We start from the raw sequence: 26,458 nt of genomic DNA, 5'->3' as shown, positions 1-26,458 counted from the left end.
GGTATTTGAATAAGGTAGGTATTCCATGCCATGGGCACAAATATTAGTAATGAAAATGAATAGAAGTTGGTTAATGAAACTGGGTCCTGACAGTTTATAACTAGATCTGAGCGAGTCCCATGGACTCAAAAACAGGTAGAGAATCAAGCTAGCCCTTTGCCTCCCTCTTGCTTGCCTATTTTCATGCCTCTCTAACCATTTATTTTAAGCCGCATGCATGCTTACGATACCACAAAAATTCCACGCACGTTTCAATTAGAATTTTAGAAATAATTTTGTGATCTGATTATATGGGAGATGATGAGAGTCATGCAAATGCTCCTACCACCACAAACCCAGAAAGCCCTTGCCTAAAATCCAGCAGCGGCAGCGGCAGCAACAGCATCAACAAGGAGCAAGATCGGTTTCTTCCCATCGCCAACGTCGGGCGAATCATGAAAAAGGTCATTCCTGGGAACGGGAAAATCTCAAAAGACGCTAAAGAGACGGTGCAAGAATGCGTATCCGAATTCATTAGCTTTGTTACTGGAGAAGCATCCGATAAATGCCAACGAGAAAAGAGGAAGACTATCAATGGCGAAGATATCATATGGGCCATCACAACTCTAGGGTTTGAGGATTACGTATCTCCACTTAAACAGTATCTCAGCAAGTACAGAGAGATTGAAGGGGAAAAGCTCAATATTCCAAAGCAACATCGTTCCGAGCAAAGGCTACAACAACAGGAACAAGAACAAAATTTACCATACGCTAGTGTATATTCTTCCACAACTCTCATCTCTCAGCCTCCTTTTGTGGCTGCTGATCAGCCATTTCCTTTGCCTTTCTCTGCAGATTCAATTCAAAAACAATTACACCAACAAGAACACTTTGATTCGGGGGGTCGTTGGTGACCATAGAAAAACAAAAACAAAAAGCAAAAATCTCTTACATTCTTGTTATATATTCGTGTTAGTAAAAATAAGATAAATGAAGAACAATCACACCATGTTTGGCATCCTTACCACCTATATATATGCTTGGAGTGTTGTTCCAAATTTTAGAATATATAGGAAATTTAGCTACTGATAATTGTTTGGCAGTAGGAGATGAGTTTTAATAAAGAGTTCTAGCCAAACTTCATATTTTTGTGGTGATTCCCTAGTCTTTTGGTGTGTGTATTCACACATAGGCGCATAATCATACTCCAGTATCGATATCAATTTTGTATCGATGTCAATTATCAAAGATGGTCTAACCAACCAATTAGAAGGGACATATAAGAAGTGTGAACTTATTATTTAAATGCTCACATGTCTGAACCCAAATCTGAACCTATAGAAATAGAGGAAAAGGATATGGAAGATTTTGTAATGAAGATTTCAATGGGAGTCCTACAATTTGATTTAAGAGTTTGGAGCTGGTGTACAGGATTGTCCATACATGTATCCCACCATTTAAGAGGATCATGCTTCACAAGGTTTAATTAGTATCTACCTCCATCCTGCATGCAAATTGAAGGATATAAGCTGTTTAAGGACAAAGCATAATGTATAAGTAAACCTTATAATTTAGTAGTGACAATGGAGAAAACCCTACTAATTTAATAAATTAAAATTAATTTAATAAGATAAATTATTAATAATTTTAATTATTTAAATAAATTAATGTTAATAAAAAAAGTTGTTACCACATATTTTTAATAAAATTTTAGAAATTAAATCTCAAATAAAATATTTTATATAAATTAATTTAATTTTTTATTTAAAATGTAATAAAACATGTTTTAATAAAAGTATTTTAAATAAATATTGTCTTCAACAATATGGGCTCCCTTCATCTAAAAATATGATGAAACCACATTGATCTTTCATTTTAATATCAAAGACTATTGTAATGTCATATGCATTATATTTATGTATAAATTGGTTTTATTCAATAAATCAAATATTTCTTAATTCAATTTTAACTTTAAACACTTCCAAAATTCATAATTATTATTCTTAAAATTCAAATATCAAATCTACCGATATATCTCAATCTATAGATGTTTTCCTTCTTGATCATATTTATGTCAATTTGGAATTGATGAACTAATTATTGGAATCAAATAGCGAATGTTTGATACTAGGTGAGACAATCGATTCTTTTGAACAACCTTAAAAAAAATGTAATTTGGAGAGGTCGGGAGGCCTTTGCAGGCACGAGAAATGCTCTTTCTGCAATGCTACCCGAGAACAAGATTCCCAAATAATCCGTGAAAAACTTTTGGTGTAGAAAAATAAAATAAAATTGAAATCTATCTTCTAAGTTTGAATTAAATAAAATGAGGCAAATGCATGACCATGTATGAACAGTTTCCTTATCGAACTGCAACGAGGGGAAGCTTTCCACTCAACGGTATATACTTTCAAGTTAACGAGGTGAGGTAATCAAAGTGCTAGTCACTTATTCTAAAACATATTTGTTTAAGGTTTTTTTTAAAAAAAAAAAAAAAATTCAGATTCTCTTTGTTTGAAATAAATAAAATCATATAAAATATTTTATGTGACCCATAACAAAAAGAAAATATGAACATTACAAAATTTTAAAAAATTATATTAATATAAATAAAATATAATCTCGTATTTGAACTTTAATATTTAATTAGAAATATTATATAAATATATTATTTATTTATTACACGATATGTTATATGTAATCCCATAACAAAAGAAAATATCAACATTACAAATTTTTTTTAAAAAAAAATAAATATAAATATAATCTCATATTTGAAAAATATTTTATTTATTTATTATACTATACATTATTATAATTTAATATACTTGAAACTTATTTTTTAACACTTCATTTAATTGAAAAACTTCTTAGCACCATTTTCTAATCATAGTAAATTCTAAATTAATTGAATCTCTAATATTTGCAATTAATCTAATAAAACATAATAAGTATTTCATACATAAGACAAAACAAATGAAAATGCATACTAGGTATATAAATATTAATAAGTTATCACTATGGTTGATATTTTTTAAAATTTAATTATGTATTTCTAGATTTATTTAAAGAAACAAAAAAAATTGTGATCAATCAATTAATTTAATATACAAAAAAAATGAGGAAGACGTATTTCACAAATCGAATTCTTAAGTATATAATCAAAGACAAGAAGTAGAGCTCAAACTATAGCTAACCTTAATGGGAAGAAATATCTAACTACCTAACAACCATTCAAGTCTAATAGACAACAACACAACAAATGGAGAGGGAAATTGAGTTAGAAGATCAAGAAACTAGTAGTTAATTTTAATTATGTCTATGAAATTGAGATTTAAGATAAAAAAAATATTTTTTTTATATCAGGAATGACAATTCATAAGGTTAAAAATTGTACAATACTCATAAAAAAAATATATATATCATGTTGTAGTCTCTTGCACCACATTCAACATATTGTAGAAATAAATTAAGGTATAATCTTTGTTAGTAAATTAGTTTTAATCTCAAATGAGGAAGAAATATTAATAATAAAAAAATTAGTGTTTTTTGTAATAACATGTTAACAAAAATACAAGCAACTACTAAATCATTAACTTTTGAAACCAAATTCAAGCTTACACTTAAATTTCCACATATAATATAACAAAAAATAAGTCTCAATTCTTTTTCTTACATTATGTATCAATGGATGACGCAATTGTTTTTACAATTTATAGAAACTTAATAATATTTGTTGTTATTAATAGCAAAAGATTAATTGTAACAATGACAATCGTGATTGAGAATATCAATTTTTCTTTTTGTCATGGACTCAATATTGAACATGAGTAGAGTTCCCAAAAAAATGACTTCTAGAAAGTATATCCTCCATAATATAACCCATTGTATTTAATGTATGATAATGATTGTATCAAATGCATATTGATTTAACCATTTAATATTTTAATAGATTTAATTTTGTCAATTCTTAAAAGAAACTTAAGATTTCATTTCAAAATATCTAGTTGAACCAATTCAACATATGCATTGTGTGAAGTTGTTGTTAAGTCTAATATGTGTCGCACCGCCTTGTACAGGTGGAGATCTTATAATATTCTCCATACTCATATTAGCTTCCATAATCAGGTTTGTACCAACTTTCCTTCCATTTTGTGTCCTCTTATGTGTTGAACAACAAAAATGAGTTATATTTTGTTAATGCACATGAGGTCATGATTTAACACATCTAACTCAAGTATATAAACTTCTTTCCCTACATGTTAAGCATTCATAATTTATTAGTGTTAGTTTGACATAATCAATTCATAAACAAAAGTCAAATAAATACTTTAGCAGGTAAATATCTTGCCGACCTTTGTGTTTAATAAAAAGACTATCATCTCACTTCTTTTTTAATGAATCAAAGGCCCATTTTTTTATGTTAACAAGGTTATGAATAAATTTTTCTCAGTGATTAACTAGTTTCTGTATTTAAACAATTTAAAAATATTATTAGAAAATAAATTTTCTAAAATTTGCATAATTTATTTTCATTATATTTTAAAAATAATTAAATTGTTAACATAATCCTTTTTAAAATTGAGTTTTATTAGAAATTCTATTTCATAAATCATTTATTTAAAAAAAAAAAAAAAACTATTACACAAATATAATTTATAAAATTAATTTCCATAATCCTTATTTTAATTTCAAAATTTTTTAAAAGCCCAGTTTCTAAAATCTTATAAATCAATTTAATTTATTGATCTATTATCTTTATTAATTCTGTCTCATTATTTTCTAATATGTATGAAATTTTGTAAAACAATTACTAGATTCAATTTTTTTATCACTCCGGTTTTTCAATTAAATGAAAGGCCCACTACACCTCTGGAGTCTCCCACTAGGTACTACCTTTGCAAAACTCTTTCAAATGAAACTTCATGTTCCCTTTGACTCCTTCTTCCTACCCTTACAGAAGTTTTCTCAAACCAAATCAATTGCTTAATTTAAGTTCTAAACATTATAAATAAAGGATTGAAGTAAACAACAACTTCATGATAAATAAATACACACAATAAACTCTCTTAATCTTTGCTTTTATTTTTTTTTCTTTTTTACATTTCTTTAGGAATCAAAGATAACATAAATTTTAGCAAATACATATAATAGAGCTTATTACAATACTAGTAAATACGAGGAGGAAAAAAATTAAATAAAAGAAAAAACTCCACATGCAGCACTATGGACCCCGCATTTCAGCTCATGCGTTTTCCACTCGATGGCGAGCTCGATTTTTGTTTTGAAAAATTATGATTTTTATTTATTAAGAAAATGACTTGGAGTCGCCACTTATTTTTGTTTTATTTTAAAGGGTAAACAAAATAAGAAAAAAAACTCTAAGTGTGACTCCTTATTTGGAAAATGTGGTTTACGAAAAACCGAATCGGGTTCGGGGGTCAGGTTACTTATCGGGAAGGTACGATAAAGACCGTAACACCCCTCTAAATCCCTAAAGTCGGGTCTCTACTAATAAAATGTAGCAGTCATGACAATTGATGAGAGAATCAATGAATACTCAGAATGATCATGTACATGTGAGAATCAAAACATGCATATAGAAAGACCAGAATGGGAATAGATATGTACCTGGGCGACGAGCCACAATGCACTATCCAGAAGTGAGGTTAGTGCACAATTAAGGAATAATTTCGAGCATGTCATAGAGCAGAATAAAATCAATCATGCATGACAATTAAATCAATCAATCAATCAATCAATTATAAAATCACTTATGTGGGGCCCCCACCAAAGCCCATTTATTTTGCATGAATTAATATCACAGATTCCATTATTCTGGAATTATGAAAAATTCATTCATGCTTATTAAAATCAAGAGGAGCAGAAAATGGTTTGAAAACCAAATTGGAATTAAAACCATTTGAGAGAAAATTGGATTTTTGAAATTTATTTGAAAAATTGGAGTCTCGAAGATTACTTGAAAGAAATTGGAGTTTTAAAAATTAAATTTCGGAAATGGAATTTTGGAAATTAAATTTAAAAGAAATTGGATTTTGGAAATTAAATTTGAAAGAAATCAGAATTTTGGAAATTAAATTTGAAAGAAATGAAATTTTGGAAATTAAATTGAAGAATTTGAATTTTGGAAATTAAATTTGAAGGAAATCGGAATTTCGAATATTAAATTTGAAAGAAATTGGAGTTTTAAAAATTAAATTTAGGAAATAGAATTTTGGAAATTAAATCTGAAAGAAAACGGATTTTGGAAATTAAATTTGAAAGAAATTAGAATTTTGGAAATTAAATTTGAAAGAAATGAAATTTTGGAAATTAAATTGAAGAATTTGAATTTTGGAAATTAAATTTGAAGGAAATCGGAATTTCGGAAATTAAATTTGAAAGAAATTGGAGTTTTAAAAATTAAATTTAGGAAATGGAATTTTGGAAATTAAATCTGAAAGAAAACAGAGTTTTGAAAATTAATTGAGAGTCAGAGTTTTAAAAATTAAATTTAATAATTGGAAATTTGAAAAGTAAATAAATAAAATAATAATAATGTCGGAAATAATAAAGATTAAGTAAGTGAATGTAAAAAAATGGGATCTTGGAATTAGAAATTAAATTAAGAAATAGGAATTTTGAGAGAATTTAACTTTAATATTAAAACATTAAGGAATAAATAAATAAAATGGTGAAGGGTGGTTGGTAGCTTGCCATGCAACGTGTTACCTAGGTGCTAAGTGGTAAGTGTAGTTGGAAAAGTGAGCTAAAAAGGTACTAGTAGCCAAACCCAAAAGCATATGAGAGAATTGAACTTGTGGGCCTATTTGCATTGTGATATTTTCATTCACATCACATAAATTAATGTTATTTGTATTTGGTGGGTCTACGGGACACCATTCTTTAGCTAGCAGATTAAGAGTGACCTCCATCCAATGCCATTTGAGCCTCCTAGTCTCTATATCCGGGAGGATTACCAACAGCACCTAGGTAAGGATGAAATGACACAGCCACAAACCAGGAATGTAAAGACAGCAATACATAAGAACAAAGCTCCAATATTTTCTTGTGAACCAACCACCGCCAAACAGCACAATCACCTCCATCCTCATTTTTCATCACCTTTTTTCCTGTACTCTTCCCTATCTATCTCTTCACTGTCCTACTTCATCACAAAATTCGGTCTCCAGCTTTCTTTGGGTCCGCAAGGATTGAGAGTGGTAGAGGAAAACAGGGGCCTTTTTAAGGATTCTCTCGTGGACAGCAACTTCAAACGAGTGCTTCTTGATGGTGAGCTGCAAACAGCAGGTGGGACGAATGGAAGGTGGCTGGAAGAAATGGGTTAATGGGTTTTAAAGAAAGTGATTTAGAGGGAGAAATGGGTTTAGTGGAGTGGTTAGATAGAGGGTGAGCGAAATCAAACGAGTATTAAATGGGAAACAAAACATGGTTATAGATATCTTCATGAGGGAACTTAAAAGAGGCCAAGCTAATATTCAGCAAAACCCAAATGAATGAAGAACAGGAACATGTTATAACACCACAAAACCGTCTTAAAAGATTAGCCAAAATATACCTGTAGCATTTGACGTCTGAAGGCAATCCTCTCCAAGTAGCCGAGTCAGATTTCTAGTTGCTTCCACCCCCCCGGGTCCTTCTTCTTCCCTATAGCTCTTTTTTTCTCCTCCCGTCTGGCTCTCTCTGCCCCTCCTTACCAACCTTCAACTGCTCTCTGTTTTTTTGTTCGGAAAAAGGTCCCGTCTCAACCACCAGCATGGGAAATTGGTGGTCCTTTGCCATGCGTCCGCCCCCCGGTCCTTCTTCTTCCCTCTAGCTCTTTTTTTCTCCTCCCGTCTGGCTCTCTCTGCCCCTCCTTACCAACCTTCAATTGCTCTCTGTTTTTTTGTTCAGAAAAAGGTCCCGTCTCAACCACCAGCATGGGAAATTGGTACTTTGCCATGCGTCCCATGCGACTTGCTCTTCCGGAAACCGGCCCCTACTCCAAAAATGAAAATCAGCCAAAATAAAAAATATAGAAAAAAAATAGAAAATCCAAAAAAAAAAAAAAAACATTATTATCTTACATTTTCTAATCCGTATTTCGCCAAAAGGAACAATCTTATTCCTCAATTTTTCAAGAAATGTAAATAAATAATAAATAAAAAAACAAAGACCAATTGGAAGCAAAATGTAAAAGAAAATCTTCCAAAAAAAAATTCTCCCCCCCTCCCCCCCAAAAAAAAAAAAAAAAAGAAAAAAAAAAAGGAAAACGAAAATCTAATAATAAAAATAAAACTACTCTTTGTTGACCTTTGAAACGAGAAAAAAAGAACTCTTAATTGTAGACAATCTAGTTGAAGAGAGAATAAGAGAGGTTCAATGAAAGAAATGCAGATGTATACCTTTATATTTGCTTACAAGTCTTTAGTTATGGTTATCCTTGAAGTTGCAGATGACGTGTTTGCAAAGATGTGTCATGGGAGACAAAGAGAGATTTAAGTGAAAAGAAATGCTTTTACTAGGAGAATATATTTTGGTGGGAACTGTGTAGCAGTTTAGTGGGAAGAGTGATGTTTCTAAATCCCACTTCTACATATTTTACCTAAAAAGTTTATCTCAACTTATAACTCTTTTAAGATTTTATTTATTATTTATAGATATTTAAATAATTGTCAAGAAGTAATGAAAGTACATAGAATTTTGTTGCAAGTTAGGAAATTAGTGTTTATCTAATTTAAGGAAGTTATTTCTATCATAATAATACATACTTGAGGTATTAATATATTTATTGTACCAAAAATAAAGAAAATCATTTCTTTAAAATTAATTGCCACTTGAGTTATTAATTTATTATTGAAGTAATTTTATACAATATACTAAGTAAACATACTTAAAAAATTATATATCCAGGATAATTTATTTCTCTCAATTTTACCACTACCTTTCAAAATATATGTTAATATATTTCCTTTTAAATTTGAGTATTTATTTTACTAGGCTAAAGCATAAAGATTCCTTATACTCAAACTTAATTCTTCACACATGTATATTATACTAATACTAATTATTTTTTATAATTAAAATAGGATTATAATTTTATGAATAAAAATTATTAAATTAAATTAAAGTCTTGGGGTAATAGAATGATATTAATTTTAATTATTAATTTATGTTGTTGTTGTTATTATTATTATTATTAATTTCTCTTATAAAATTATAAAATTTTAGTTTACCATCAAAATTCAAAATTACTTGACACTTTTAACTATAACTCACAAAAGAAAATTTTTTTTTTTTTTCCAGAATATTTTTAATAATTAAAATAGAAAAATAGAAGTATATCATAAGTGAAAAAGATTGGTTGCAAATTAAAATTCATTATCTAATAATTCAACACGGAATACATTTGAATGTGATCTAACAATTTTGATATTACCTAAACTACATTTAAAAGTCATATTGCATTGGTATTTAGTTAAATTAAACTTTCTTTTTCTAATATGTCCTATATATTTTTTATGCCTATTTTAATATTATAAAAAATTTAAGACATATGTTCAAGGGTACCAAAATAAGTTTATATTTTTTTTTTCTTTTTTCATGTTTGTGTATCTCTCCTTTTTATCTCACAATATTGTGTGTTTTTGTCACTTTCCTTTATTATGACCTACACAAGCAGTAGTAAATCATTAAGAAAAAAGATGTCAATCAATAGCAAAATTTTGACACACCCACACGTGTAGAGTAGCTTTTTGAGAATTCGAATAGGTGGTCTTTTAATTTTGTATATTATAAGTGTTATTAGTTGTAAAATACACATTCTAAAACAAGAAATTATAAGTGAAAATGAGTGAAAACAAGAAATTATAAGTGAAAATGAGTGAATGTAATCGACTTGTTAATTAAGTTTTTGGTGGACATGCATTGAAAATGAAAACATAGCAAAATATTTTTCAAGTTCGCCTACATTTCAAAACATATCAAGTTTGAGGATTTCAATATATATATATATATATATATATATATATATATATATATATATATATATATATATATATATATATATATTATTATAAATTTATATTGTATAACTAGAAGTTATATAAATATTATTATTCATAATCTGAAGTTATGAAAATGAGAAAATTAATATTATTTGTGCTAATCAAAGGTTATGCCAAAGTTGTTAATATGTACTTTTTTATAGCTAGAAGTCGTATAGAACAAAATTAATTTTGTATAACTTTATGAAATTCATGTAACCAAAAGTTATAGTACAATATATTATATCATGAAGCTATGATAGTAAGTGTATGGATAATATTTACATATTATCAAAAGATTAATATTTTGTATATCAAGCATATAAATAGTAAGTGTTTGATAATTTTTTATGAACTCCTATTATTAGAAATATCGTTATTAGTACAAATATGGATGATTGAAGAAAACTACACAGAAAGGAATCAAAGGAGAGTCAGTTTCGCATGAACATGCGAAATTTTCGCATGATCATGCGAAATGGACCAAAGAGCTTGTTTTTGCAACAGCTTGGAAATCAATTTTGCATAAACATGCTACTTTTTGCACGACCATGCCAAATGTGCCATAATGATGTTAGAATACTGCCAATCCATTTATATTTTACATGACCATGCAAAATTGATCATCATCATACGAAATCAACATCTTTTCATTAAAGGCTCCCATGACTCAAATTTTTACAACTTCTATTGAGAGCCCTTGACTTGGAAAGAAGATTTTACATACTCTTTAGGATTTTGCCATGTGTCAGCTTAACTCTTAGCCTATAAATAGGTCATTAGAGTTCTTTTTGAGGAGTTTAGAGAATTATTGAATGTTCTTAGATTTTCTTAGGGAGAGAAGATGACATTGAAGATTCTCGATTTTTTATCTTTATTTTAATCAATTGTTTCTAATTTCTTTTATTCAAGAATGGTTATTTATTCTTCTTTTATGGATTGTGCAAATGAAATTACCACCATGAGAGGCTAAAAAGTCATCTTGGGGTGTGAAACATGAAAATATAAGGTTAAAGCCAAGGGTAAACAATGGGTAAAATCGAACTAAAAATGGAATGAATGAAGGGTTGAGGCATACTAGATGAAAATAGAAATATCCTCTAATATTAGTTTGAATTAAGGGATGGTACAATAGCCCTTTCCTTGACACCAGGGATTCTTGGTCATTTTTTATCCCTAGTTATCTAAGGTCTTACTATTTTTATCTACCCTAAGACAAATCTATAGAGAGTGGTAAAGGCCTAACTCCTAGACCTAAACCCAATTTTCATACCCATTCATCTATTTGGTATTTCAGTAATAGAATAAAATATTAAAAGTTAGGATAGAATGCAACCCTGAGTTGTGGAACTCAACTTGATTTGTTTGACCCCACATTCTGAATACCCTAAGAGTAATTAAAATTATACCCTTAATTTACTTTAGGCCCTATGCCCAAAGTTGGATTGTGGAACCTCCAATCTTGAATCATTTGAATTAGAAATCAATCACTCTTTTGCAATTTATTTAAGGTTTATTTTATTAAATTCAATTTTATTCAAATCAATTTTTTATTTTTTTTCCAATTCAAGAATTTAGCAAAAAGTAATCTTTTAAACCTAGTTTCACAACTTCCATAGGTCAATACTTGAGAATGATACCCAGAGTACTACAAAAGTTGTATTGACTCTTTCTCTAGTTTTTCTTGGCTAGAGTTGCTACGTAATTTAAACTTAGTATTTTGGACAACAGATAATCATAGTCAAGGATATTGTGGATATGGAGGATAATGAGAATAATGAAAATACAGAAAATGACGCATCATTGATAGGTAGTGGTGAACATGATGTCTTTTTCCTAATCTTTAGACAATTGAATTAGGATGTAATTAACTTCATGACTAATAAAGATTTGATAGCACGCATTGGATTGTACGTTTCATACTTGTGTTTTAGGCTTTTAGGGCATGTGTTGAAGGATTTAAGCACTATAAACTAATAATACAAATAAAAGGTACTTTTATATATGGAAAATATCTAGAGAAACTTTTGATTGCACCATCACTTGACGTCGATGGCCATATATTCCCTCTTACATTTGGAATAGTTGAGGAAGAATCAATGGATAGTTGATCTTAGTTTCTTTACAAATTAAGGAGCCAAGTCATGCAAAAAAAAAAAAAAAAAAAACATGTCTCATTCCTAATCATCATGTAGGAATACAAGTCATCTTGAGGGATCTTAATGTTGGATGAAACCTGCCTTAAGCAACTTCAATGATAAATATATAAATAAGATATTAAAAGATTTAGTGTATAGAGTTGGGTCTCAACATCAACCACGAAAGTATGAATCATGTGTGACTGAATTAAGGCAATTGGATGAGAAGTGCTTAGAATGGTTAGTTCCAATGGTTTACATTGTGAATCAACAAGTCATTCACATTGCAATAGGGTTCCAATAGCAGCTTCATTATGACCATCAAACTTAGAGAGAACATCAAAAATCCCAACTAGTAGTTCTAAAAGATTCCTCTAGCTGGAGATCCTCATCCCAAGCAGAATATTATGTGAATAACAACATTCTAAAGCATGTTCCCAATTCTATGCACAAGAGGTGAACGAACCTAAATAGAGCACTACTCCAAAAACAAAATCCATGAGCCATCATGTGAAGTCCCATTTCATACTATGATCAATGGGTTGAAACATGGATGAGTGGACCCAAAATGATTTAAAACATATATGAACAATAGCAAGGCTTACGGAGGTTACCTAGTAAAGCTAAAGCAGATGGATGGATAGCATAATAACTAAAGGAATAAGGCATAAGCCAAAAAAAAAATCACACCCATGAACATAATAGAAATCAATTAAAATCAAGAATTGGGGGTGGCATCCATATTTAAGAATTTAAATATGGATCAACAATCAATAATGTAAGTTAAACCAAGCATGGATCAACAATCAATATTTTAGAATTTAAAACAAGATGATCAAGACATGTTATCAAGTATTGCAACTAGAAACATCCAATGTAAGTCATCAAGAATATAGGCATATCATATATCATATGTCAAATGTATCGACCGGTACATCATATGTCCAATAAAACTAAAGATAAATATACGATCCAAAATGATATGCATGTATGAGTCTCCTATATCTAGCCTCCTAGATCCTAAAATGTCTTCTTTTTTCGCAACATCAAAAAAAGAAAAAAAAAAACAAGGGGGTATCGAATGAATTAATGCTGATGAGGTAGAGATGGAAACACAGAATGCAAGGAGGTCATCATCCTCTCATGCTAACACTCCATGCAATCCTCAATGCAAGTAATCTTATACTCTATGTGATCTTCAAAGCGATCAATCCTCTACTGGAGATACACAAATTGAGAAGTGAACCCAGTCTAATACTGGTTCATCCTATCCTCCATAGAGTAAAATTGTGTATCAGTGACCACTGCAAGCTCCTCCATGTGAGTGCCAATAAAGCTAATCTGGGCTAATAAGTCCATCCATGGAGCATGGTTAGGAGCAAGAGGTGCATGAGGCTGTGGTATCTCAACATAGGTGGGCTTGGTGAATGCTGGTCAAGAAAAAGAAGGCTCAATGTACGATGGCTAAGTAGATGGTCCCTCTATAAAAGTCAGCATAGTTAGTATAGACTCAGATAATGTAGACTCAAACTGAATGCCCTCGGTCTAGGAAGGAATATATGTATGAAGTGAGGGAATATCAAGCTCGGGCCCTCTATGTTGATGGCCACTTTGAGGGTCTAGTCCACCTTGAGGGTCTACTCCACCCTCCATCTCCCTAATCTCTGCCTCCTCCTCAACTCCAGGGTGTACCTATTCCTGTGTTTATCTTCTCTCTACTTTTTTTATCCAAGAACCATTTGGAGTCTTCTCAAATTTCATCCTACCCATAGACTGATCATTATATGTGTCATTGATACTAGGAACCTCAAAGTCTGTCTCTTTTCTCAAGTCTATGTTGGCCTCCTTAAATACTAAAGAGAGAGCATCCATAAGAGAATACTCTAGCCATGCTCTCTCATAGCAAGCAATCATATGCATCATCATCAAATATCCCAAATGAATTTTTCTCCCACTAAGGATCAAATCCATCAAGAGCGCCTCATAATAGGATACCTCATCTCAATGTCCACCCTGTGGCAAGAAAGTGAAGCATAGCATGTGATGGACCACTCTACAGATGACTGTCAAGCTATATGCCGATGGCTTGCCCATCCCATGGGCATTTGACAGTCCACATATCCTTTGAATGGCCTCTTTAGGCTCAAATTCCAAAATAGTAGGTCACACCTTAGACTCATATATTCTCAATCCAACATATGGCACTCCAAGAATCCGGCAAATAGAATCAGCATCGTGCTCAATTTTTGCTCCTCTCAAGGTATAGGAAATAGGACCTCCAACACAATACCTCGCCTTGGCATAAAATGCCCGGACCAAAGACAAAAAGACAAGTTCGGATAAAGACACAGTCGGAAGCCATTCCATCATCGCAAAAAGGTCGAGAAATTATGTGGATCTTTGCCTGTTTATCATCCTGAGGCGCTCCTAATGAATATATATTCAGGCGATTGGAAATGTGCTTATACAACTTTGTAGCATCTTGCTGAATGTCTTACTTCTACTCATGCTCCCAAGCGAAGACATTCCACTGCAAAGTCTAGCCACATCATCCCACGTATTCAATTGTCCAATTATTTTGAAGGACATCTCTCAAAAGCTTCGACTGACAAAGGATTTCAATGGAGTAGGGAGGATACTTTAGTCACATCATCTGCACAATTAAAGAAAAGTCCAATCCAGTTTTCATACAATTCAGAGTCTGATGCACAGGAATACGTTCTCTTCATCTTCCACAAAATTTGAAGTCAGCAACTTTGATGACGCCACACTTTCTATTGATGATTCTGTAGACCAGATTGTTGAGGTCCTCAACTCTTTTAGGACTTGGTGCAGTGATATACATGGGAGTATTGGATAAGGTAAATTTTGGAGCCAAAATCTTCGAGGCCAAAGCCTCTATGTTAGACGATGCTCATCTAACCTCTCTCAAGATTTGAAAGCCTATTGAAGGAGTTGCTTGATTAGAAAAGTATTATGAAGCAGGCATTACATTTCAGAATAGAGGGTTTAGGAATTATCTTGCATAAGATTCAGAATACTGTCACAAATATTGATGAGAAGGAAGTTGTTGTCATCCAGTCGTAAGATGAAGTTCTTTGTCTCTCCTATCACTCATGCTACAGTGCAATCTATCTAAGGTTGCATTTGACCTTTCCGAATCTGTTAAAGTTTTGAAGCATTTAGCCAAGTCAGATTCTGCAGTAATATATATTATTGAAGAATCTAGGGAGAATATCATTGTCGAACGGATTAGGGAATGAATGCCTTAAAAGAGAATATTGATACAAAATTCGTTGAGGATGACATGTTTATTGGACAATTATTCCTGGAATGAGATGGCTCTCTCAGTCCCAGATTAAAGAGTAAATGGATGCAGTAGTTCAAGTACCTCCAATTGTGATTTAGGCTCTTCATCAAGTGATTCGGACCCGAGCACTTCTTCAGATAGTGAATCAGAAGGTGCTTCTACAATTTGGTAATGACCCTACTGAAGATATATAATTACTGTGATCTTATCATGAGGACTCCCTATTCCATATAAGAAGAAGATCATTCACCTTGATCTGAGGTAGAAAGAGACATGGTTTAATCAATGACCAAGAGATACCTAGTTTTTGAAATGGTTTGGTTCAGATTCTGCAGCTGTCAGTAGAGATATTCTGGCCAGAATCATGTATTCCAAACTATTGTGGGCAAGATGAATGTCTTAATGTCTTCAGACACAATAACTATGTGACATGCATTCAACTCAATCCTATTGATGACAATTATTTCATAAGTAACTTGCTGCTAATTTCCATTGCAAGTATATCTTTGGGTCGCCATGTTGCTGCATATATGATGACTTTGACGGGGTACAGTGAGTCTATTAATGCGAAACCTCTTCATAACTTCCTAAAATGTTTTGGGAAATATCCTTACTATTGAAATGAGTTGAGCACCTCCCCAAGAAGTGATTATGCAGCATGTTGAGTTGACTACCCAAATCGAATCACTGTGACATCAATAATGAAGAAACGACGAGGGCTTAATGAAGAAACTGTATCCTGGGAGTTCAGAACTGGAGGTTATGCGTTACCCTGTTCAAGGTTTACAATCAGAAAGGTTTCCTATACAGCCAGAACACAGAGGATGACTGGTTTGGGAATGAAAAGAAGATGATCATCATTCACCAGCTTCATCCAATTCTGGAGACTTTCATAATAAGACTTTGGGTTGAAGCTGGTCGTGTCTTTTCTTCAACACAAATCCTGTTGCCTGCCAAAAGAGGACTCATTTCTCATATCATAAAAAATGCTCGTGCCCTTTGAGAAATTCGTGAGATTAATGCAATTAGAGTTTGCTAGCAAAAGCTCATTTCCAAGGTCCCAATTAAATCAATTGCCAAAAAGTTCACAATACACTCCTCATTGGGACTTCAGTTCCTGGTGATAATGGATATAGGGAGTTTGCTTGTGTTATTTTGTCCGAGATAGAGTCTAAAGACACAGGTTCTTCTGATATAAAAGCCATTGAAAATTGACGTGAGCCACTGAACGTTTCTGCTCATGACTAGAAGAGTTATGGGAAAAGTTGGCCAGGTTGTCTGACGACCATTGATGTCTGATCAGTTCGACATTTTCGACTACAGCAGGCACCAGTTGTGAGTGGTTTTCACGAGACATCGTTCCTAATTCCCAAAAGCATTTCAGATCAGTATGAGAGTTCAAGATGGAAATTAAAGAATTTCCCATGACTGCCAGGTTTGGTACTTTGTTTTGAACAGAATGGTGTCTCATGATTTCTAGGATCATGGCTTTGTGATGTTTTTCTCGTCAATAAATCCTCAGTTTATATTGAACAAAGTTCAAAGAAATCTCGAGTTCTTGAAGCCTGGTGGGACAACATTGATTCAGAAAACTTCACAAACTATTACAAGAATAAAGGAAATGGAATTTAGTTTCATGCCCTGTCTGGTCAGTTCTATTGTACCTTTGAGCACTACAAACCTATGAGAGGATAATTCAATAAGTAACCTCGATTTAGTCCAAGAATTTATGAAGGATATCTTCCAGTGACAGTCTTCTGAATCACCTTGGCTCAGAGTATGACCCCATGCCCAATGAACAGAATGCTAACGGTCTCTGTTACTATTTCTAAACTGGTCCTTTATGTGAAATGACCAACCTGGATTCCAGACCTATTATCGGATTGATTTGGTCATGAAAGACGAAGTGCTGCACTCACTAGCTTGGTTGATTGCCATCAATACTGGTAAGATTTGCAGCATTCATATAAGCTTTAAAGAGCCTATGAAACAGTAGTAATGCCGGATGACCATTCCAGCAACCAGAGCTTATTTTCAGCCTTATGTGCATCCTCATCTAGAAGTTACTAACCATGCTAATTATCTTCGAGTTCCTCACCAGATGAGGGTCCCAAATCAACTTTTGGCAAATTCTGGTTCTGCACTAACCCATCAGCAGATCCGTGACAATGCTAGTGGTGCTAATGGTGAAGATGATACTCCATCCAATAATCAAAATTGTCTAGTTCCAAAAGATCTTTTAATCTCAGATGATACAATACCTGAAACAATTCAAGCAGAACCTGTAGTTGCGGTTGTTGCTGTTGCTTCTGGTGCTGGCAGTAAAGATTGCATCCTTGAATCTGAAAGAAGGACAAGACATGATAACCTCCAGTTCCTCTAACAAGGTTCCAGAAACACAATGGGTTGAATCAGTCAAAATTCGAACCATTATATCTCCTTCCTCTGCTTTGTGCCGCCTAAAATAGGCATAGAAGAGAGAAGAGACATCTTTAGGAATTAATTTTACCATATTCAGTCTGACAAGACAGCGAAGCTAGTGCTATGGTTCAGCCTGTTGATATTTCCATAATTTATGTTCACGAATTGCCTGAGATTGAAGGGAAGTTCGACCATCAAAGAGTTATGTCTCTTGGACTAAAAGCTGGGCCAAAATACCGTGAATTATAGCTTGGAAAAATCAGTTCCTGATGAGATTACTACAAAAGAAAGGGTGATCAATCAGAGAATGGGGAGTATGGTAATTTGAGATTTGTGCATAGTGATCCTACCGCACATTCAGACTTTGGAAAAGAAGTCCGCGAAGAATTTTGGAACATAATTTTCTTTTTTATAACAAGGAGAGAATGAATGTTCAAGTTGAAACAGATTTTGTGAAAATGAAGGCTACTGCTGTTAACTTTAATGTCATTGGGAATGGGAATTTGTGCTCAGAAGGGGATTACAAGAATGTTGCTTTCATACTTGGAGATAGAAGTAAGGAGAGTGCAACTTTAAATCCATGTTGGGAATAAACACCTGCTATCTATCCAAGTTGAGATGACTCCCCAGAATCTGCAGAATTTGCAGTCTCAATTGCAAGAGAAATAGAAAGCTCTACCTTTAGATCTGGAATTGGTCTCCAAAAATTGAAACAGGTGGTGATGTCCAAACACGATTCAGAAAATAATGCGGGGCAGTTAAAGAATTCTAATATAAAATTGCAGCTGGAGAATTCTAATTTGCAAGTTTTGTTCTGAGGTAGAAGAAGTAAAGAAATTGAACTATAGTTTGAGACACGGAAAATGGAGATTTGTCAAAGAAATTGAGCAACTTCAAGCAGATCAACGTGTTGACGTGAAAAGGATAGTTTATCCTCAATAGCTTAATGTTCGCTTATGTCATGAGCTAAAAAATTAAGAGCTCGCTGACAGCTCAATTGCATGTAAAAGACTTAGGCAACTCCCTACACCATAAACCTGAGGAGGAAGTCAGGCTGCTAACAGATGAATATGGACATACAGAAAGGCATGAGAAAAAGGAAACTGCCTTCATTTTCGACCACAACCTATGGTCTCCCTCCTAAACTGAATCCAGTTGGATATGATTCTTCAGCCTTCAGTTCTTCAGCTATCAGAAATGGCAGTCCAGAAAGACTAAATTCTCAGCAAATTTCAGAGATTCATACGGGGAATTAATGACAAAGCTCTTGGAAGTAAGTCTGAATGCAGAGAATTTCAAAGAATCAGAAAGGGCCTAGGAATACAGCGATGCAAGGTATTTGAATGCATGCAAGAGAGTAGAAAGGGAAAATTTAGAGAGAATAACAGCAGCACTTCCAACCACCAACAATGCAAACTTAGTCATATCCCCTGGTCCCACTCTAGCGTGGCCACCTTGCCACATATCATATTCTTCCTAATGTTTATTTTTTCTTTATTTTGTGATCTTATACATCTTAAATCTGGATTTCAAAACCTTTTTCCATCAAAATAACTTTGGTTCTTTAAAGTTCCTTAGGAGTTTCTAGGTATAAAATCCAGATTTTAACATGCTATTTGCTACCACTTTCCTTCAGGCATGCACTTTCCCTGTTTTCTTTGATTTTTAACTATTTTTCTTGATTTTTCCCAAGCATGGGACGAAATCATGATTCCAAACAATGGAATTCATAGAATCAACTCATGCAAATCAATTAGGGCTTTGGGGGGCCCGACATCCATGATATTTTCTTCAATATAGCTGTTTGATATTTGATTGATTGTACCTCCTCTTTGTGGAATGCATAAGATTATTTTGAATTTTTTATTGGGCTAACCTTGTTTCCCATAAAGGCGCTTTAGCTTACTATCCAGATATATGCTTGATTTGCTTGGATAAAACAAATGTTGTATCACATTTCCAAACTAACTTCTTATGTTCATGATAGCGCTTGAGAGGTCGTTCAGGTACTTACTTTGACTCTCTCATATGATCAGACTTTCTTGTTAGACATGTTTATTTTTTTTAAATCACCTAGCATACTTAAGTATCTATAATTAACCAATTAATTGTCACATTTCCTCAATTTAGTTAGTAAAGACCTTTTAGGGCTTAGAGGGGTGCTACCTCTTAGAGGTACCTTCCCATAAGTAACCTGATCCCCAGACCTAGACTCGGGTTTTTCAAAGACATGCTTTTCCAAAAATTATGGAGTCACTTTTTTAGGGTTTTTCTTTCTTGTTTTATTTTCCTTTAAAATAAAATAAAATAAGTGGCGACTCCGACTTTTCCAAAATTGATTTTTCACCAAATAAAAGCGAGTCTCGCTGATTGAGTGGGGGCGCACGTGAAAAATGCGGGTCCACCACTGTGATAGAGTAGTAATATGACCAAAACAAATTCTCTACTATCATTAATATATTTAAAAAAAAAAAAAAAAAACTTGAAGCATTCCCTAATTCCTAGGAATATTTCATGAAAATATGATTTCATAGATAATAAAATCTTCAAAAAATTTAATATATTCACAATTCTTCTCCTTCTTTGATTAGAGAAACAAAAAAACAATTAAATTAAGAAAACATTTTATTCAAAATATATACATCTTAAATTTATTTTTAATTGTTAAAAATATTTCTGTTTTAAAATATATATATATATGAATAATGGCATTTAACTTTTTCTTGTGAGATCATTATGAAATGAGTTTTAGAGGTCTTTCAACGAATGTATTTTTCTTATCATTTAAGAATTTCTTTATTTTTCAAACTAGAGGAACTTGTACACGGTAGTCTTTACATTTTCCAAAAGTTAGTCGAGGAAGATGAAAAAGTCGAGAAGAAATAAGAATTGATTAACAAAAACAAGGACTTTTTAGTTTTCCAATTGTAAGATACATCAACAAAATAACACTAATGTATATATTGTTGTTTTTATACAAGTTAATTAAAATTTCACATTGATTTTAGGCTCTAATAGTTCGGGTAGTGCTTCTCATGTTGTCGACTGATGCGGCAAATTGGATTTTAAGAGCTTCTCATCAAGAATAGTTGTTCTTGATCCTAGTCTAGGAGATAAGGATATATCAGCCCAAAGTCCTTCCCACACTTTTCCAGAGATGTAATAAATATAGTCCAATATATCCTCGTTAGTTTTTCTAGATGGTTATAATCTTAAGGTAAATGTCAATTCTTTTAAGCTTATGATTTTGTTTATAGTTCTTGAGATGGATCATGCCTTTATTTGGTTCAGTCACAATCCTAGGTGTGAATCTAATATTTTTTATTTCCTGCAACACTAATGAGTTTGTGGTTGAACTGTTTGCCCAAAAACCTTCGACTATGAGATGTGACTAGTCTACTCCAATCCTCCAACAACAAAGACTTTAAGTTGTGTCAATCAAGAATACTCCTTTTATATTATTGTCATATATAATGCTATTGCAAAATTTCTTGATACAATAAAAAGTTCATGGGGCCATTCTTTATGTTGAATAGATATGACATAGATATTGTCATAGTTTTAAAAGACGCAAACTGTGCCTAGGGCGCAAAAGCATCATATAACTTAGAGTGAAGTAAAACCTGACCTAATATGCATATCAATTTTATAAAATATGATTCAAAATCCAATATAATCAATAAAAAAATTAAATTTTCAAATATTTAAAAGAAACATTCAACAAAAAAATAATGAAATTATATAAATTTCAATATATAATTAGAATTTTCAAAAATAAAAAGCAAAGTAGACAAGGTATGCCTCTTGAACAAGGTACATATCTTCACAAGCAAGACACTATAGCTAGAGAGTGGTTGTGTCTTGAGCCTAGGCGTGCTTTAAGCGCATCTTTTAAAACTATGGATATCGCTATCATTTTTTTCCTTTTTTCACTCAACTTTTATTTGGGTTCTATGTAGGTTGTTATTTAATCACATCTCAATGTATGATATCTTTTGGTCAACAATTTGTATGTTTAGTTTCATTATGAAAAATATAAAAGAAAATCAAATATAATTAAAATTATTTAAAAATTTATGTCTATGTTTGATTCCTGAAAAATGTGAGGGAAAATGCCAGGAAAAAAAAAATAAAGGAAAAGTTGAAGGAAAATAAAAAATAGCTTTAAAATCAATAAATTATTTTATATGCTACTTCAAACTCATTTCACTTATTTTCCTCTTCTATTTAAAGATTAGATAATTTAAAAATATATAGATTTTTAACTAATTTTAATTATATTTTATTTTATTTATATTTTTTATATTGAAACCAAATATAAGAAAATCATTTTTCTTAACATTTTCTTTCTTTTCTTAGCACTTTCTAGAAACCAAACATAATCTATACATTTTAAAATTATTTAATCTTTATATTATGGAGGAAAATAAGTGATATAAGCTTTTAAAAAAATATAAAAATAATTTATTGACTCTAAAACTATTTTTTTTTCCTTCGTTTTTTCTTTCTCTCTATTTTCTTTTCCTCATATTTCCCTCAAATTTTTTGGGAACCAAATACAACGAAAAGAAAATTCACTTAGAAACCCTGACAAGTTGAACTTGTCACACACCTATATATTATATTAGAAACCCTGACAACTTGAAATTGTCACATTCCCTACTACTCAAAATTTGTCTACTTCTTAATCATAACAAATTATTCAAATTTCTTTATAAAAATAATAATTGAATATTTATATATTAGGGTTATATGATTTATGATTATTTTTACTTATTGAATATATATTATTCTTTTAGTCTTATTATTCAGTAGAAAAAAAACTCTTAAGATTTATTCTTTTAAAATAAAAACAAAATTTTATTTTAAACTATGTGTAGGGGTATTATCAATTTATTTTTTTGCATTCTCATTCCTATTATTACCAAATATAAGAATGGAAATAGATAATTATTCCAACTTTAAATTCCTAAGTTCATCCAAACACAAAAAATGGAATCACTAAATTCATTCTCATTCAACAAAAAATAGGAATGAAACAAAACATTCATTTTCATTTCCAATTCTCATGTACCAAACAACCCCTTAGAGTAAAAATCAAAAACATTAATGTCTAGGATATTAATTTCAAAAAGAGCCCACTTAATTCCTTCTTTAACATTGAGACTTAAATCTTGGTAGCATGAGGAAATAAGAAAGCATTATGGAGTTGGAGGTTTTCAGTAATTAAGGTTTCAAATTAATTTATTACTGAAAACGACTTCATTTACATTAATTACTAATTAACATTTTTCGTTATTAATAATTTTAAACCCACTTTATAATTTAGGAAAATTATATTGATTTGAAATTCAGCACTCATATATAAGTGGGTAGAGTGGTGATGGGCGTTGAGAAAACAAATAAAGTTGGCTTTGTGATGGATATAAAGATGTCTCTGCTCATGGAGATCCAAGCGTGAATACCTTTAACAACAGGTGTCAGAGTTTGGCTTCTTCAGTTGATCCTTTCTAGTCAAGCAGGTATCTGTATTATATTTTGATTTCAATTTTTTTTTTTTTTTTTTTTTTTATGTATATGAAGCTTATTTCATTGAACCTTAATAGTAATGGGCTAAAAATATGATTGTCCCGTGTTAACAATTTATTTCTTTATTCATTTTTTAAAAGCTTTGTTTGGTTTTAAGAAAATTTGAGAAAAAATGTTAATAAAAGAAAATAAAGAAAAAAAGTAGAAGAAAAGAAAAAGTAAATAAAAAAGAAAAAGAAATATTTGATTAAAAGGGATAAAATAATTCCCAAATTGTGAATCTAAGTTTTTTCTTTTAAATATCATTTTTTTACATAAATATCATTTACTGTTTTAAGTATTTACATATAGGTTTTCAAATAAAATGTTATTTTTATAAGATATTATAATCAAAATAAGACAAAAAAAAAAAAAGACAAGGGTTAAATTTCAAAAATTAAATTTTCACTGATCATTTTATTCATATAACTCAAAAATAAATTAAACTTAATAAATTATTTTTATAAGCTTCTTTAAACTTATTTCATTTTTTTTCTATTATATAAAGATTAAATAATTTAAAAACATATAAATTTTTAATAAATTTTAATTATATTTGATATTCTTCTATAATTTTTACAATGAAATAAAACATGAAAAAACGCTATTAATAACCAAACATACTCTTAAAGAAATTAAAAACAAAAACAAGAATGAAGATAGGGAAGGGGTTGAAGTTGGGATGCAATTATGTTAATCGACTTAAAATGGCAATTACAACGTCCGTTTTTGTTCTCTCTAAGATGATATTTCTCGTTTACTTACAAGTGCATACATACGGCGGACAAAATGGAGGACGTGAAGTTGGTGGAGAGAATGATGGTTCTACCGGAGACGCCAACACCGCGCCGGCGTGTTTTCTTATCAAACATAGACCTAACCCTCGTTGCATACCAAGAATCAGTATCCTTCTTCGATCCTCCTGCGAATCAGATGAGCCTCTCAGAGGCATTTCACCGCCTATGCCGCGCGATATCCCAGGTACTCGTGTCTTACGACTTCTTGGCTGGAAGGCTGGTGCCATCTCTGGAGGCAAGTAACCGGCTCGAGATCGACTGCAACAATGCAGGGTTCGTGGTTGCTGCAGCCACCACCAAGACTACGTTGTGCCAGCTCGGTGAGCTCATGGCGCCCAAGCCGGAGTTCGAGCGGTTGGTTGCTTTCTTGCGTGAAGAGGCTGAAGATGAGCTGGAGCTGAAAGACAAGCCTCTGGGTTTTTTTCAGGTTCTTTCTGTGCTCTGGTTCAGGGTTTATGTGTCTTGTTTGTAGCAATGCGAGTGTGTTTTGAGGCTGAGCTTCTTTCTTTCATTGATGGCAGTTGACACAGTTTGGGTGTGGAGGCCTGGCCCTGGGATCAAGATATTACCACTGCATCCTAGACGGTGTGGCCATTCATGATCTTGAGATGAACTTGGCTTCCCTGACTCGCGGCGAAGGCTTGGTCGTGGTACCGAACCCGGATAGGAGCATATTCAGAGCACGGAATCCACCACAAATCAGTCACCCTCATTTTGAGTACTCAAGAGCCATTGATACAGATAGCCCATTCACCCTCCGCGGAACCAGTGATGCCCCCATTGAGAAATCCGGGAGGCATGATCAGATTCACCTGATCCATCTTTCACCTATCAACATCCAAGGTTTAAAGAAGGCAGCCCTCAGGGATGGGAAGTTGAAAAACTGCACCACTTTTCAAGCTGTGGCAGCGAAGATATGGAAGGCAAGGAGCATAGCAGTGGAGATGGCAGAGGGGAAGATTTCGACCATGTTGTTTCCGGTGGATACTCGAACCAGGGTTGTGCCACAAGCCCCGGTGGGATTTGCTGGAAATGCATTGGTCCCTGGGTTCGCAAGAGCCAGCGTGAGGGAGCTGAAAGAGGAAGAGTATTCAAGCCTAGTGAGGAGAGTGCAGGAAGGGATTGAGAGGTTGGATGATGAGTATGTGAGGTCTGGTATAGACTGGTTAGAGGTGAATAGAGGGGTACCTTGTAGAGAAGACAGCTTCTCACTTGTAGCGTGGTGGAGGCTGGGCTTGGAAGAAGAGGAGTTCGCTTGGGGTAGACTTAAATGTGCTTCTCCAGTAGTTGTTAAACCAGGCATTGTCTTCCTGTTGCCAGGGCCGACAGCTGAGGGAGGGCTCAACATTTTCCTGGAACTGGAAGGAGACCAAGTGGTGGAGTTTCGTAGGTTAATGATGGAAGATTGATGGATTTCCAACAGTGCCAAACCAGTACCCAGCCAACTTCCAAACCAAAAAATAAATGGAGAAACAGCCTATGATCTCACATACAGCTATCTGCAGTAGCTTCCACAAAGATCATATCTCATCAGAATACTTGAAATTTATGAAACGAAAATGGCACAAGTTCTTCACGCAAATCGTATTATAATGCGTGAAATTCTATGAATGACTTTTGTTTCATAAATCTTAATTTGAACCCTTAGTATAAAATAGAGCTTCTATTCGTATTAATTCCAAGCCATATATTATGTTTTGTACAATTTAATATCCCTACACTACATACAGCCAGCATAAGGCATGAGACCATGGCAACCTATAGTGGTTGAACATGTATATTTTCTTCCTATGTTGTTCGTTATTTCATCCATAGCCAAATTTTTCTTGGAACTTTTCATTCTTTTCAACTTGAAAAAACTCCAAAGAAGGGGTTTGTCATTGCAGAGTTCAACACAGATCCAGCTGAATTCAAGACTGCCATGTCAACCTTCTCCTGAGGTAGAAATAAGAATTCACCATCTTCAGTTCTCTCAAACCCACAAAGCTCGAGAAACTCAATACCTCCTGTCAAACTCCCAACCCTTTCCTGTTAAAAAATTAAAAGAAAAATACTAAATTATCAAGAAAGAAGTGAAGATAAAACATAACAATTGTTAATAGGGTTTGTACGCACTTCAAGATTCAAGTTTACCTACATTCTAGGAGATCCATAGAAACATTAAATTCATGGAAAAGGACAATGCTGCATTCTTTTTTT

The 26,458-nt window shown here is 32.5% G+C and overlaps 3 protein-coding genes across 4 annotated transcripts; 2 read left to right on the top strand and 1 right to left on the bottom strand.

The window, feature by feature from the left end:
- Positions 1 to 251: 251 nt before the first annotated feature.
- Positions 252 to 1,243, top strand: LOC117919196 (nuclear transcription factor Y subunit B-7). Its single transcript, XM_034836318.1, has one exon. It carries the CDS (start codon positions 291 to 293, stop codon positions 891 to 893), a length of 603 nt encoding a protein of 200 aa, XP_034692209.1. The 5' UTR covers positions 252 to 290; the 3' UTR covers positions 894 to 1,243.
- A 22,907-nt stretch (positions 1,244 to 24,150) lies between these two features.
- Positions 24,151 to 26,356, bottom strand: LOC117919031. Of its 2 annotated transcripts, none has more exons than XM_034836055.1 (2): positions 25,448 to 26,356; positions 24,151 to 25,332 (listed from the first exon to the last, which is right to left on the bottom strand). In XM_034836055.1, the coding sequence occupies exons 1-2, from the start codon at positions 25,605 to 25,607 to the stop codon at positions 25,121 to 25,123; spliced, it is 372 nt and encodes a 123-aa protein (XP_034691946.1). In that variant the 5' UTR covers positions 25,608 to 26,356; the 3' UTR covers positions 24,151 to 25,120. The 2 variants fall into 2 exon arrangements, with proteins under 2 accessions (XP_034691946.1, XP_034691947.1); XM_034836056.1 differs by having other exon boundaries at positions 24,151 to 25,303.
- LOC117918076 (2-alpha-hydroxytaxane 2-O-benzoyltransferase-like) lies at positions 24,252 to 25,075 on the top strand. The gene is made up of 3 exons (XM_034834603.1): positions 24,252 to 24,686; positions 24,781 to 24,909; positions 25,001 to 25,075. Exons 1-3 carry the CDS (start codon positions 24,252 to 24,254, stop codon positions 25,073 to 25,075), a joined length of 639 nt encoding a protein of 212 aa, XP_034690494.1.
- Positions 26,357 to 26,458: the final 102 nt, after the last annotated feature.

Source organism: Vitis riparia, chromosome 7, assembly GCF_004353265.1.
Source record: "Vitis riparia cultivar Riparia Gloire de Montpellier isolate 1030 chromosome 7, EGFV_Vit.rip_1.0, whole genome shotgun sequence".
Classification (NCBI taxonomy): domain Eukaryota; kingdom Viridiplantae; phylum Streptophyta; class Magnoliopsida; order Vitales; family Vitaceae; genus Vitis; species Vitis riparia.
Note: the sequence above shows the minus strand (reverse complement) of the source record. Positions and strands in the feature narration are given on the sequence as shown.

Excerpts from the sequence above, each read along its gene's own strand:
- LOC117919196 (XM_034836318.1), top strand. The coding sequence starts at position 291 with ATGGGAGATGATGAGAGTCATGCAAATGCTCCTACCACCACAAACCCA.
- LOC117918076 (XM_034834603.1), top strand. The coding sequence starts at position 24,252 with ATGGAGGACGTGAAGTTGGTGGAGAGAATGATGGTTCTACCGGAGACG. Across the intron at positions 24,687-24,780 it reads AGCCTCTGGGTTTTTTTCAG|TTGACACAGTTTGGGTGTGG; the intron begins GTTCTTTCTGTG and ends CATTGATGGCAG. Across the intron at positions 24,910-25,000 it reads GCGGCGAAGGCTTGGTCGTG|ATAGCCCATTCACCCTCCGC; the intron begins GTACCGAACCCG and ends CCATTGATACAG.
- LOC117919031 (XM_034836055.1), bottom strand. The coding sequence starts at position 25,607 with ATGTTGAGCCCTCCCTCAGCTGTCGGCCCTGGCAACAGGAAGACAATG. Across the intron at positions 25,333-25,447 it reads GAAGCTGTCTTCTCTACAAG|CTCCCTCACGCTGGCTCTTG; the intron begins GTACCCCTCTAT and ends TTCCTCTTTCAG.